At 44.9% G+C, this 14,459-nt stretch overlaps 2 protein-coding genes across 2 annotated transcripts; one reads left to right on the plus strand and one right to left on the minus strand.

Moving 5' to 3' along the window:
- Nucleotides 1-423: 423 nt before the first annotated feature.
- tube1 (tubulin, epsilon 1) lies at nucleotides 424-9,036 on the plus strand. Its single transcript, XM_079214589.1, has 12 exons — nucleotides 424-571; nucleotides 777-850; nucleotides 1,702-1,754; nucleotides 1,860-1,917; nucleotides 2,126-2,241; nucleotides 3,601-3,722; nucleotides 4,086-4,273; nucleotides 4,363-4,535; nucleotides 5,887-6,027; nucleotides 7,349-7,489; nucleotides 8,400-8,574; nucleotides 8,871-9,036. Exons 1-12 carry the CDS (start codon nucleotides 547-549, stop codon nucleotides 9,027-9,029), a joined length of 1,425 nt encoding a protein of 474 aa, XP_079070715.1. The 5' UTR covers nucleotides 424-546; the 3' UTR covers nucleotides 9,030-9,036.
- A 491-nt stretch (nucleotides 9,037-9,527) lies between these two features.
- ccn6 (cellular communication network factor 6) lies at nucleotides 9,528-13,604 on the minus strand (the record flags this gene model as incomplete). The annotated part of the gene is made up of 5 exons (XM_079214590.1): nucleotides 9,528-9,844; nucleotides 9,931-10,124; nucleotides 10,614-10,850; nucleotides 11,239-11,515; nucleotides 13,557-13,604. 5 exons carry the CDS (start codon nucleotides 13,602-13,604, stop codon nucleotides 9,563-9,565), a joined length of 1,038 nt encoding a protein of 345 aa, XP_079070716.1. The 3' UTR covers nucleotides 9,528-9,562.
- Nucleotides 13,605-14,459: the final 855 nt, after the last annotated feature.

Genomic DNA, 14,459 nt, shown 5'->3' on the forward strand with positions numbered 1-14,459 from the left:
CTTTTGTTCTCTCCTGTTTTACCAGAAATTATTTGGAATCATAGTGCAACTGAGGTTCCAATGAATACCTAATTATTATTTGTTGGGTAAATGTATGAATTATGTGGAAAATAAAACACTCTAAACAGCGTTAGCTATTTTTATTGTATTTATTTATCATTGCCTTTTATTAGGTTACAATTTTGCCTGTTATATCGCTTGCCATATGTCGCTGTACAGAAACCTGGGGAGACTTAAGTCTAACTCAATTAATATATCATAATACATATTCATTATTTAAATATGCATGAGCCAAAGAGATGAGATAAGTGATGAATGAATATTAAAACGCAAACCTCAGCTTACGCTCTGCGTCGCCAAATACTACACCGTTTCCATGGTAATACGTCATCAGCCCTCGACCAAACACAAGTGGAGGCGCGAGACAGGAAACTTTCGAAAGTCTTCTCAAAGAAAATGTCGTCTTCATGGACAGTTATGGCCAAATGCTGACATGAAGTATGCCTGAGCCCCGCGTTAGAAAGGGCTCTGCGTGTTGCTGCTGCCATGACACAGTCCGTTGTTGTCCAGGGTGAGTACAAACACAGACGTCGTGGACGTTAGCACCCAGGCTACGAGCTAACCGCTAGCTAGCTCGGCTGTCATCTACGGTGTAGCGTTAGCTACGGTAGCCCCGCTGCTAGCTGAGCGGTCGCAACTCACTCAACGAGTGGTTTGCCGCACGGTAACGTTCCCCAGAGCTGCGCTGACTAAACGTTGTTGTAATCCGTCTTTAGTGGGACAGTGTGGCAACCAGGTCGGCTGCAGGTTCTGGGATCTTGCTTTGCGAGAACACGCCCATGTCAATAAAGTAAGTAACGCGCGCACGGCAAATGCACTGAGCTTCCTTTAACTATGTCAAACACAACACACTGGCATCTTGCATTACATCTGCTTATAATAGGCTACGCCCCCACAACTGACATGTCATTTAACTATAATTATGGATGAGTTACATATTTAATTGTATGAATGGAGAGATGATAAATTCATGTAATTACTTACACCTGTGCCTTTTCTGGTTACTGTAAGTGAAAAGGTTGTTACACCATGAAAGACGACGGTCCACCAGTCATAGGGCATACAGTTGTATGTTGTTGTTGAAATCAGCACTGTGCCCCTTATGCATGTAATATGCTGTGTATACAGTATTGTACACAGTCCTGTGTATATGGTATACTATGAATTAAATATTTAATTCCATATTTTTCGATTCCTAGTTTACAATAACCATGTATTACATTGTATAAATTGTCTTAATTCTTCGTAACACTTGTACCGTGGACTTTGTTCCCATCAGTAACAGTGACATTCACAAATACTGTAGCTCCTCCAACTCTACACACAGCAGATATATATTGAACTAGGATTTATCACACAGCATTGTCCAACTAATGAAGTACCTGTAATGAGATGCACAGGACAAGCAGGGCTACTGTACTCACCAAAATTATTGTTGAGAACTGTGAACACAACCTCCTTGCTGTAACAAAGTCAGACGGACAGGAAGGATGGCCATAACTACAGAAAATACAACCTATGCATGTAATAAAACCTGAACTAACCTTTGAGGGAAGCCCATTGTTGTTGTGTCCTAAACTCATCAAACCGATATGTTGGTCGCTGACTACCCTAACATCCTATTTTTTCCCCCATATTCAGAATGGATTGTATGATGAGGCACTCGGTAGCTTTTTCCGAAACGTAGACTCAAGGTAATCGCACCTTCTTTTACCGAGTAACGGCTACATGGGTTGAGACATTAACCTCCTAGCAGTGCTCAGAATGTAGCCCTGTTATATTCGGTTTTCTTTTTCTAGGGAAAGTGATGGGGGAGTCTGTGCTGTTGGTGGGAGAATCCAGCGTCTGAAGGCCAGGGTGAGTATTTGCTCATTAATAGAAAAACAGCGTGAGAACATTTTTGCCAAGGGACCACTGTCAGGGTTTGAGTGTGCGTTTCAGGATTAAAAAAACTGGTTCAAAGAGGAGTTGTGGAATGATGCCAGGGTGTCAAAGGCAGGCGCTCAGCGTATAATGGCAACGTAATTTATGTGCTGTCCTCATTCACGCATATTTGAATCCACAGGCGGTGCTGGTGGACATGGAGGAGGGGGTGGTCAACGAGATCCTGCAGGGCCCATTGAGAGAAGTGTTCGACAGCACTCAGCTCCTCACAGACGTGTCGGGTTCAGGCAACAACTGGTGAGAGACAGACTATCAACGGGGCTTCTGCCCACGGGGCTCACGTGTTCGGCAGCAACTGTTCTGAACCATCATTTTAACTGTTTCATGATCGTTTAAACCAGCGGTCCCCAACCACCGGGCCTTGGGTCCCTTGGTGCCGCGCAGAAAGAATGAATGAAAAAATAAATAATGTTAATTGATTATCAAGGTCGCAAAGATGTTTCCTTTTGAAAAATGACCGGATACATCCGTCTGAACCTCTTGACACATGTCAAGAGGTTGAATAATACGTTAACCCAAAAATTAAACTGAAATATGCGTTTTAACTCTGCCGGTGTTCTGGATAAAAATCAAGGCAGAATATCCTGAGATCGCCAAAAATGCTCTGAAAACCTCCGGCTTCCATTTCCAACATCCTGTCTTTGTATGCAGGTTTTAAGTTACGGAATAGACAGCATAAAGGTTTAAGTTACGGAGTAGACTCACTGGAAATACTGAACACGCGTCAGCTGTCGTTGTCTCCCATCACCCTGAGATAGGACCGGCTCATTTTATTTCGTCATATTTATCGCGCACAACGTGAAGGCCGGTCCGTGAAAATATTTTCTTTTGTCCGTGGCGCAAAAGAAGTTCTTGATTGCCAGTTATTTGCTAAAGTTTTAAATATTCATTGAAATAATTCAAACCTGCCTTCTTATACAGCCACGACATTTCAAATTCCAGACAAGTTTAGTAGTCTTGACAAGTGGGTGTAGTTTTTTACCCCCCATTTTCCCTTATTCAAGCCTACGTAGCCTAATTTGGAGGAAAGGTCAGGGCCGGTGCAAATACTCCCTCTGTGTGTTATAGCCCAAAAGCCATCGTTAAAAAGAAGCAACGCCTCTTTGCCACGACATGCTTATGCCAAGCAGACTTGTTCAAACACCAGGAGAGGACTTTGCAGCAGATTAAAAGGCAGTTCACAGAGAGACATGTGTTGTGGCTGAGTTATGTTTGTGGTTATCGCAGCATATCCATTTCCCCCTCAGAAAGGCCTGGCCCAGCCTCTCATACTGAAGTTCACACGCATCAAAAACTGACTTTAAATTCCTCCAGTAATTGGTTGCATCTTCTTACATTTTTTCTTCTTTTTCTGGCCTCAACAAACCAAATTAGAGAAGTAACTCTTTGATTGGTTTGTTTTAATTTGGGCATTCATCATGAAACCACTTTGCTCCTGTACATACCACAGCAACTCAAAGTGTGTGAAAAAAAATGTCAGTCTCCACTTTGTCTTTCTCTATCGGACAACTCTATCTAACACCTCATTCAGAAACCTGCAACCCATTCTTGCTTCATAAAACCACTTTCATCAAAATGCTTCTTCTTTCTCTCCAGGGCAGTCGGACACATGACGTATGGCTCGGCCTACAGGGAGCAGATAGTGGACAAGCTGAGGAAGGCAGCAGAACACTGCGACTGTCTGCAGTGCTTCTTTCTCATTCACTCTATGGGAGGAGGTGAGACAAGGACACTTTGACCACATCCACGCATTCCAGATCGGGATGAGTGGATGCTTTTTCCTCTCGTTTCGCATTCAATCTCAGCTATAGATGATAAAAGACTCTGCATCCTGATTTTGTTATTCAGGTATTTTGTGTGTGTATGCCAAATAATTTGGACTGACACATCTTCTGTTTTACAAATACCTTAGCATCTGTATACAGGCCCAAGAAAATGTCCTTTCACTGACAGACATTGAGCTTGGGAAATCTGGCTTGCACAGTATTCCACACTATTACCAGACACCAGGTTTCTGGTTTACGTGACACTGAGGAAGTCTGGTTCCAGCAGAACGTTAATGCATCGATTCTGAATTTGAGGTACGGGCTCCGGCCTGGGGACCAGGGTGCTGGGCCTGCTGGAGGAGGAGTTCCCCGAGGTGTGCCGCATCGTCTCCTCCATCTATCCGTCTGCGGAGGACGACGTCGTCACCTCCCCCTACAACAGCGTCCTGGCCATGAGGGAGCTCACGGAGCACGCCGACTGTGTCCTGCCTGTCGAAAACCAAGTGTGTTTAACTGTCCTCCTCCTCCTGCACGAATCGCTGCAGCGTGGACAAGGTCGAAAACTGACGAGCATTCGTTTCTCCTCCTCCAGTCGCTGGTCGACATTGTGAAAAAGATCAGACAGATGTCTCACGGTGGGAAGCCAGGGTCGGCGATCAGGAGGGACAGCGCCGTCATCTCCGGGCAGGGCGGGCTCGGCGGGGCAGAGAAGCCCTTCGATGCCATGAATAATATCGTGGCTAACCTGCTGCTCAATATTACCAGGTATAGTATTTCTGTCTGCTCATCCACAGACCACTCCTGTCTCACAATGTTTGTTTCACCACGAGACACGCTCCCACACTTTTGGCACTGGTGTTGTTTTTATACATGAACCTTCTTTTAGAAATGTTCAAAATGGTGCTACTATAGCCAAAATAAAAGTTAGAATACTTCCTAATATATCAGTGAGTGCTCCCAGTGTCCTAATTGTATCCATCAAAAGTTCCAGCCAAAAGTATCTTCACGTTGACCTGGTTTATTAAACAAGAGCTCGTTGACTCTCTGCATATGATCAGCCTATAATCATTAAGCCACTTTTTTTTAAAACTTTTTTTAAAATCCAATTATTAGCGGAACACAAAATAAAAGCTCACCCTTAAAGAGAGAGCATAGTGGAATGTTTGAGCACATGCTCCTGTTTTTAAGCAATAATAAACCTCGGGCTCAGAGCTGGAGACTGTAAAAAGCAATAACATATGAGTCCCTTTTCTTTCTTTTTTTAGCACATTGAACCACTTACTGGACCCTTATGTCCTGTATGGAAGCATCTGTCTTTGTTTTGTTTCCTCATGTATTTATTGTTCCCCTCTTCAATCTGGCACCCAACTGTAGTTTCCAGTTCCAAGTTGAACCATATGAGTGACAGAGTGTTTTATTAAAAACACATTGCGTGATTCACGCGTGCTTCACTCAGTTGCTCTTTACAAATACCTCTCAAACACACACACACACGTATATATACATAGATACATATATATATATATATATATATATATATATATATATATATATATATATATATATATATATATATATATATACACACACACACACACACACACGCGCACACACACACGGTGAGCAGCAGTGCTCAGTCCTTGTCTAAGATCTCAGTCCTGAAAATTGTGCTTCTATAATGCATAAAGTTGGTGGGTTGAGGCAGCATGTGCAAGTGTCGGCAAACGGAACCGACCTCCCGCTCCATAAAGGAACCTGGAAAGAAGACCGCTCTCACAAACGCACGAGTGCAGCGTTCACGCTGAGAGGAGAGTGATTAAGTACACAAAGGAGAGGGAGAGAGAGGGGCACACATGAGGAGAGGCTGGAACTCCTGGAGGACGGAGAGCAAGATCCAAACATCTGGAATGATGCACCGACAGCCAGGGAAGGGAGGGAGAGAGGGAGAGGACAATAACTACAAGGAGTATGGAGGTTAATCAGATGCAGCCTGAAGTCTAATCTGACTAATTAATTACATTGTGAGACAAAACGCCTTTTCCTGCTAAATCACTTGATCCGTCTTTCTGTGCCCTTTTAGAAATAAATCCTGCTTATGCGTCACCTTTTGTTCCAGCTCGGCTCGGTTCGACGGCTCCCTCAACATGGACCTGAACGAGATCGCCATGAACCTGGTCCCCTTCCCTCGTCTGCACTACCTGGTGCCCAGTCTGACCCCTCTCTACACGCTGGCCGATGTCAGCGTCCCCACCAGGAGGTCGGCTCTCTCCGCGGCTATTTTTTACCTCACAGTTGTTGTTTTTAATCCCGGGTATTGAACTCCATCACCCCCGTTCTACACGTGTTGACTGTTGTGATGAATGAGAAGGGAACCCCTCCCCCTCCTGGATTGTGAGTGTGTAGAATGCCTTTTGAAACGTGATGAAACAATGCTGGTGATGTAGTGCGAGGCCTTAAAGGGGAACGACACCCATTTGTATGCATGTTATTCCTCCATGACAGTCTAAGAATATTGGTAAACATGAACAACTTTCTCACAAATACAAAAACCAGAGTGCTAAAACTCATTTTTGTATAATTCATTTAGATATTTTTACAAATGTCTTGTGATGTATTATGCCTTCAGATCTAAATTTGTAAAATTTACAATTTTTACAAAAACATTTTTTGTAAAAAAAAAGAATCCATGGACTAGTTTTCTTTTGTTTTTCCCTTATGTTGTAAATTTAAAAACATATATATTTTACACAAGAGTTCCATCTTTTTACACAAGAGGCATAAAGTTTTCAAACACCAGAGCTGCCTTTCATTGTCACAAGTGATATGTTGGCAACTTCAAGTTTAGTACTTACGGGCTCGTGACAGGAAAAAGAACCCATTTGATCCACCGCCCTCCGACCCTCTCACCTGCTTCCCAACAACAACCGCCATGAAAGTGGCCTTGTGTGAGCCACGCAGACCTCATCTGCTCATGAGTCTAAAAAGAGTGGAGGTGGTACTGGGCAAACCCCCAGAGGGTAATGTGTGTATGAATGTAAAGCAGGGTGTTTATTAAAAAATATCTTGCATGCTCAACAGAACTTGCCTGGACAAATAAAGGTACAAACATTCTCCTCTCTCAAATATTGCTCCCTTGGCCCCCCGGGTCTATCAAACCTACCTGAAATCCCTCCTCCGCCTTTCACCCGCTACAACCAGTAAATGGAGAGTAGTGTTACTGTATTCCCCACCTTTGCCTCGGGGTGCGGCCCCCCCAACGGAAACCACCCGCCTCTCCTTGAAGGGAATGAACAAAATATGTTGTGTACCCAATTCTTACCTGCGTTTTACTGCCATGCTAGTTTCTGTCCTCTCCAGGGTGGAGCTTTTATACACAACGTGTTCTAAAGCCCGCGACCAATATTAGCTGCTCTGTTTCATAATGTGAGGTCGAAAAATATGCGTCCATGTGACTTAAACCGAGAAGAGCTGTGAGTTAGGAAGCGTCCACTAGCCGCTAGGCTAATTTACAGCATGCAGCCTACAATGCAATGGGCTTTTTATTTGATTTTTCTCTCTCCTCTACCTGTGTCCTCTAGACTGGATCAGATGTTCAGCGACGCCTTCAGTAAAGACCACCAGCTGATCCGAGCCGACCCAAAGCGCTGCCTCTACCTGGCCTGCGCCCTCATGGTCAGGGGCAACGTGCAAGTGTCGGACCTCCGCAGGAACATCGAGAGGTCAGAGCAGCCGTCCTCCCGCACCGCAACCCTGATGGGCTCTAAATAGTGCCTCCATTCAGCCCCGACAGCGGTGATTCATGACTGGTCCATTCAGCCGGCCCTCTCCTCACTTCTCCCCCCGCAGACCTTGTTTTTCATGTGGCGTGTTGTCAAGAGAATCTTTGGCTGTGAGAGCACATATTTGTGTGTAACCATGGTTTAAAAAGGGAGGGGACTCTTGAAGGGCACACATTATCCCTGTACACATATTGCAGCATCTATATTTCATAGAACAAATGCAAACAGGATGCTTTTCCCATAACCTTTGGAAGTGTTGCCATTTCTCAAACAAAAAGGCCAAACATGGTTTGTTCAAGATGCTCAGAGATGAAGAGTTGCTGTTTTTCTTTATTTTGAATCATAAACAGTTCCTCAACTTGGAATCGAGGAAACGCCACCATGTTTTGACATTTTATTACCTAATTATTAAAAAAAGAAAATTGAAATGCAATTTTTTTTAAGATTTATTCTTGTAAATTTCTTAGAGAATTTCAGGTTTATTTCCTCGCAACTTCATGACTTTATAATCTGAGAAAAGTGAACGTTTTTCTCACTCATTGGTGGGTTTCTCCTTGTAAAATGATCACTTATATCCCAGAGAATATCCAAGTCTTTTTCTTATGAATTTAAGACTTTAATCTCTGAAACTCTAAGTTTATTCTTAGAATATTAACCCCTCCCTGCGGCTCTGTGACTTATGTTCTTTTCTTCACCTAAAATGATCCTAATACACCATCACTAAGACATATGGATGGTTTTCCATCACTGAAATGTAGAATGTCCTGAGGTGCTGCATGAACACTCTCACCCGTCTCCATTTCCTGCAGCTCTCCTTGCGTTTGACACGTCATTCTCATCCCCGCTCTAGACTGAAGCCCTCGCTGCCCTTTGTCTCGTGGAACCAGGAGGGCTGGAAGACGGGCCTGTGCTCGGTGCCTCCTGTGGGCCACTCCCACTCCCTGCTGGCCCTGGCCAACAACACCTGTGTGAAGCTCACGTTCATGGAGCTAAGGGAACGTTTCACCAAGCTCTACAGGAAGAAGGTGCAACATTTATATATTTTTACCAATAAGCAAAGTAATGTATGATTTATCAAGTATTTTCTCGGTACGTCTTGTTAAATGTGTGGATCACTAGTTTTTTTTCCCTCCATTACTTATAGAATACCTTTTGGGTTTTTGGACAATTGGTTTGACAGTTTAAGCAGATTGACTATACTGACGATACTGTAGCTTGTTGTGTTGGACATATAAATGAAGAATGAGAGGAATCTAAGTCCGATCGAAATAGCTTTCTCCGACTTTATAACTTACCAGTACGCCCTCTGTGTCTTCTCAAGGCTCACCTACACCACTACCTGCACGTGGAAGGGATGGAGCAGAGCTTCTTCTCAGAGTCCGTGGGCTCTCTCAGCTCGCTGATTGAGGAGTACCAGCAGCTGGATGCCACCAAGGGGAGACTCGTGCCCGACGCACCCAGACTGGGCATCGCCACATGAAGGTCCGCTCTGTTGTACATCTTTGTGGAGCTGTCATCTCTTTATCTCCTTCTACGGCAGAGATTATGTCTTCAATAAGGACTTCACACAACCAAATATTTTGTATATACCTTTATAAGTTATGTAACAATATTGTCTGATTTATGACCCGATTAAAATGTTCTGTCGAAGAGGCAGGCAGGAACAACAACAATTCAATCAGTAGTGTGACCTGATTTGCCATTTCTTGGCTCCCTGTCCGTGGTATCATGATGTTCTGTTAATGTGTCAGCTACAGGCACTGACCATAGTCCTTGTTGTTATTGCACATGCATGTCCTAAAGATTAGGTTCATAAAAGCTTTCATCATAACTATAAATATTCCTTTATTCAATGATCCCAGCCACTCGTCCTAATAAAAAGAGGTTTTGTAGTTTTCTCTTTGAGACTTCTCGAGGCCCGTCGCCGCTGCTGAGGAGAGCGTAACGAGCAGAGTATGCATACGTGTCTGTCCTCAGTCCGCCACAGCAGGGCTCACGTCCCGGTTGGATCCGTTAGAGTAACCGCAGGTCAGAAAACATGTCTTCTGGGTCGTTGCACTTCCTCTGGCACACGCAGGACGTGATCCACTGCATCTTCCACTGTGTGTTGGACCCCGCCTTGCAGGTGAAGTTGACTTTGATCATGCTGGACTTGTTGGGGACACAGCAGCGCTTGTCCGTACAGATGCCGCAGTACATGGGCTTGAACTTCTTGGTGCTGGTGCAGCCCGAGAGTGTCAGCTTCTCCGCTTTCTTTGCTTGGAATTTAGGCCGGCATGTCTTTCCCTTTGGCACCTGAGAGGGCGGGACAAAGATTTTTTTAATTAGTATATTGTTGGATTTTATATCAACACTTCAATATAATTTGACAAACGTGTCACCTTGACACTCCTCATCACGCTCTTCTCACACGGCCGCAGCAGACACAGGCGTCGGTCCTTCCTCATCTCGCACTTGCCGTTGTCGTTGTTGACGCGCACAGAGATGCCCAGGCCGCAGGTTTTGGAGCAGGGGCTCCAGGGGGTGGTCTGGATCAGACAGTTCTTCTTCCAGGCTAAAGGAGGATCCCTGTAAGCTTTCAGTATTACAGTTAAAGGGCACTGTGTCAACAACACCCCTGCGCAAAGAACTAGTCTGAGTGCCACCGTTCTGCCGAGCAGTGCATAGGCCTCAAATACCTCACCCGCCAATTGAAAATCCCTTTTGAGCTGTACTTCCACAAGTAGAAAAGGGTATTTAGCAGAGCTGGAATTGTATTTCTGTTCAATCTGAACAATGTGCTCTGTTTATCCACAGTGAGAAATTGAATTTGTGTTTCCACGACAGATCGTGATATAGATGTTTCATAAGTTTCATGCAAAGCAAAGCAAATACACTGGTACATCAAAACGTGAGTCTTCCCTCCTGCTGCTCATAACTGGAACCATCCATCGCTCTGTTTCTCGCCGTGAGGCGCTCACTAGTCACACCTCCAGAGTAATGAAAGCTAACTCGGACATGCAATTAGCATTCGAGGCCAGAAGGGCCGGGCCCTCCTGCACTGCTTTACTCCATAAACACACACCTGACTTGTAGGTCGTTTCCTGCTGCTGCTTCTTTGCGCTCTGGCCACTGCGAAGGCCGGCTGGCATGTTGCCCATCAGCGGGGCCGGGCCCAAGAGAGCAGCAGGCTTCTGGATGAAAGCGGGGGTGCAGCCGATGGCTCCAGCAATGCATGTGCACTTATAGAGGGGGCTGGGCTGGAAACCCTCTCCGTTCTCATAGTGGGCCCCATTCAGGTCGCAGCCCACCGCCATCAGGTCTGAAAGAATGAGGGAAGCGTGTCACAGCTCCGGCACTCTGTGGATGATGTTACTGTGAATCTTAAACGTTGTGTGAGATTTGTGCATAACTTAATTTTGTCTTTCTGTGACGATCCATGACTTTATCACACAATTATGTTGACAAACTGAATGTTCAAAAATAAAATCTGGCATTTATTTCTTTACAAATATGTAATAAATCATAGTTGTGTGTATATACTTAATACATTGACAAAGTTGGGCATTTCAACATTGGATTCTATGGGGATTGACTCTTTTGCTACAACTGTTATTTTAATATATCGCACATTTTAAGTATTTCTTGCCTGGATGTATTGCATAACTTTGACCTATCCCACCATGACTAAGAAGATGAAAGGCACTCACATGCGCACACTCCGACCTCGTATCTCGGCTGGTCAGCTGAGAAGTCACAGTACATGCTCTTGTGCGGGTCGCAGACGTCCCGCTCGTTGCACGGATCTCTGATCTGCCTCGCGCAGCTCTTGCAGCAGCCGCACCCGTCCAGGACGGAGCTCACCCCCGGGGCGCAGTGGGGTCTCTGCCGACACTTGCAGGGCCACTGGCAGAATTGCCGCCTCTCGGCCGCAGCCCGCCCGTCTCGAGGAGCCAGCTGCCCATTGTTCTGAGCCCAGCTGAAATACTGTGGGAGAAAGAGAGCCGAGATCCATTAATTTGGTGGATTGAAGTGGGAGCTAAAGCATCCGGGAGCTTTGGAAATCGGTTTAAACGTGCTAAAAGTGACATTGCGAACTCTGCGCCTCTGTGACTCGTTCAGAAAACACTTTTGCTCGGCACACCCACGCACCTCAGTGCCATCTCTTTGAATTTACCCTTGCGGAGCCGGCGCTCGGCATGCAGCAGGAAATGTTGAATGGACCACAGGAACGCCGTTGCATTCATCAATGCACTCATTGAACACGAACACGCCGCTCGTCAGTCAATCTGCCTTCTGTTGGTTCTGTTCAACACTTTGGTCAAGAGCAAGATATTTTGCTCTCTAGTAACCCCGTCCCCCTTTCTGATGGACAGAACCTGTATGTTTAGAAAACGTCAGCAAATGCCAAGTGCGAGGTAGTTTGTTTGAACTGCAGGATTTGTAATGGGGCACCACAGGATAATAAAGTACCCTCTCATAACGAGTTTTTTTTATTTACTTTGCCAGCCAAGGTTGATGTTTTGTGTCAAATATTTGAGAGAGTAGGAAACAGGGGAGAGGGAACGCTACTACAAGTTACCTCGAGTTTGGAATGTTTCTATCAAGACTACGAAAGAATAGCCAGCTCAGAGTCCGAGAATCGTTGCCCAAAGGCAATATCAGATTGCCTTTTTCTAGCATTCCTAAAATTGAAGCCTATTGGTTGTACAAGAGATTTGTACATGTCAAAAAGTCCCACTGAGGAAACTAAAAGGTTGAAAGATGGATGGATAAATCTACATGGTGTGTCAAAGTTGCCCCAGGAAATTTTGGGGAAATGTTTCCTTGCTTCGTGCCTCACTTAAATTAAATCAATGAGCTGCACTGTTGCACTGGGTGACATGTTCCTTCATTAACATGAACACACACTGCAGTTTATGTTTGACTCAGTGCCTCATACAGTCCTGCTGTCCCAAATGCTCACTTGAACGCCGACTGTGGATTAATCCGCTGCTGAAAATAGTTCCCCCCCCCCCCAAAAAAAAATGCACGTTTTGTTTGCGCCATTTTAAAAGGACTAGTGTGTAGGAGTATGGTGGCCCTCTCTAGAGCCAGTGTTTCGGTGAAGAGGACCCGCCTCCGTATGTAGATACAAACTGCTCATTTTTGCCGCCATTTTGCATCGTCAATGACATTACGCGCCTATAAAATGTAACGTATTGGCTTTTGTGGGAATTCGTGAGGTTTATTTAACTTGCTAAATTTCTTTTAGCGAAGGAAAAAAAAAAGTGTCAGTTACGTACACTCATTTTTAAAGTAAAAAAAAAAAAAATGCAAACAAGCCCTTTAAACCCAATCGACTACAATCACAACTTCTCCCTTTTCAACACTACCTCAGAGGACATGACGCTCTTTTGTAGGTCGTAGTTAAATAGTTTCATCTCGTATGCTCACACAGCCCAACCTTCAGCCCAACTGCCCAAGAAGGCAATGTGGAAAACAACCGATAGCTCGGAGCGGTGACAGCCCGACGGATTGTGATTATTCTCGTCGTCCGGTCCTATAAAACTGGTTTCTTGCTATTCGCGATGATGTAATCTCTGCACGCTGCCACTTGTGCTCCAATTCTCCTGACTGCTGCTCAAGGGTCACTGAGGGCTATGCCAAAAATCTGAAGCCTGTCTGCCAGGTTTACTGAATGAGCTCATTTCATGGTGTGAAAATGGGTCCACGGGAGCTTTAAATACAAAGAACTCAGACTTCGCTGCCTTTTTCCTCCCTGAGTAGGAAGAGCAACTTTGAGCCCAATAAAATTGAGAATACCATCGGAAATCAGTTTTTTTAATCACTTATAAATTGCCAACTGATTAAAATTTCAGAATATTTATTCAACTAGATATATCTAGTTATCTAATTATGAAAAGGCAAATTCAGATGGTGCCCTGCCACTGAGGAGACTAAATAATTCTCAGTTTTTAGTTTTTTGTCCCATCAAAACCCCAGTCTATAGTGTCAAAAGAGAAGAAAAGGAGAATGCTCTTCTTACCTGTTGAGCAAGGATGAGCAGGAGGGATCGGCAGAGAAGCGATAGCATCTCTTAAGTGAGAAGGTCTGTGTGAGCTCCCGGAGGGCGCAGCGGGACGAGGGGAGCTGGAAGGTGGGATTTAGGGAGGAAGACTGGCAGAGGGAGAGAGAGGAATAAGGGGGGTAGAGATTGGGAGTTCTGACCTGTCGGAGAAGGGGGACAAAGCAGCCCTCTGTCTCCTCTCCAAACACACCTTTTTGCCCCCGCCTTGCTGATCCAGAGGGGAAATGTTTGTCTTCATAACTGCCGGGCCACTCCGGGGCCTTCAAGTCCTGCCCACGTGTGTTTATTCTTAGTCGGCCCGAGCCTCGGCGCACGTTTACCTGGTTTACGTTGACGGTAATGCGTGACAGGCCGCACTCGGCAAAGAACACACGGCCCGGTTCATTCTTTTTTTTTTTTTATGGACAAAAAAAGAAAACGGGTGGAGTTCGGATGTGTAAATGCATTCACTGTATATGTTGTTTGTTTAATGCGGTTCCTCAGCTGTATGGTCCCACTTAGTGCGCACAGACACGTGTTTGAGGCCACATTCCATTATATTTACACTGAGTAAAGAGGTCCCTCTCAGGGCCCTCCAACCGCCGTCCATGTACAGCCGACGCCCCTTTGGGGGAGATCACATGGACAGACCAGGATGAAACCCGCTTATTTCTTTGTTTTTTTATTACTGCCAATGTCCGCTATTACAGTTGCCCAACCAATACTGGATTTGTGAGGCTAATACTGATATTTGAGAGTTCTGGTGATAATATATCAACCATTAAACAGTTTACAGGTTTACAAGTGCCTGAATATAAATACCTAGGTATCTACTTCGATTCAAACCTTTCTTTTAAGAAGCAGGTAAAAAACGTGGCAAAA

Source organism: Taurulus bubalis (assembly GCF_910589615.1).
Source record: "Taurulus bubalis genome assembly, chromosome: 3".
NCBI lineage: Eukaryota > Metazoa > Chordata > Actinopteri > Perciformes > Cottidae > Taurulus > Taurulus bubalis.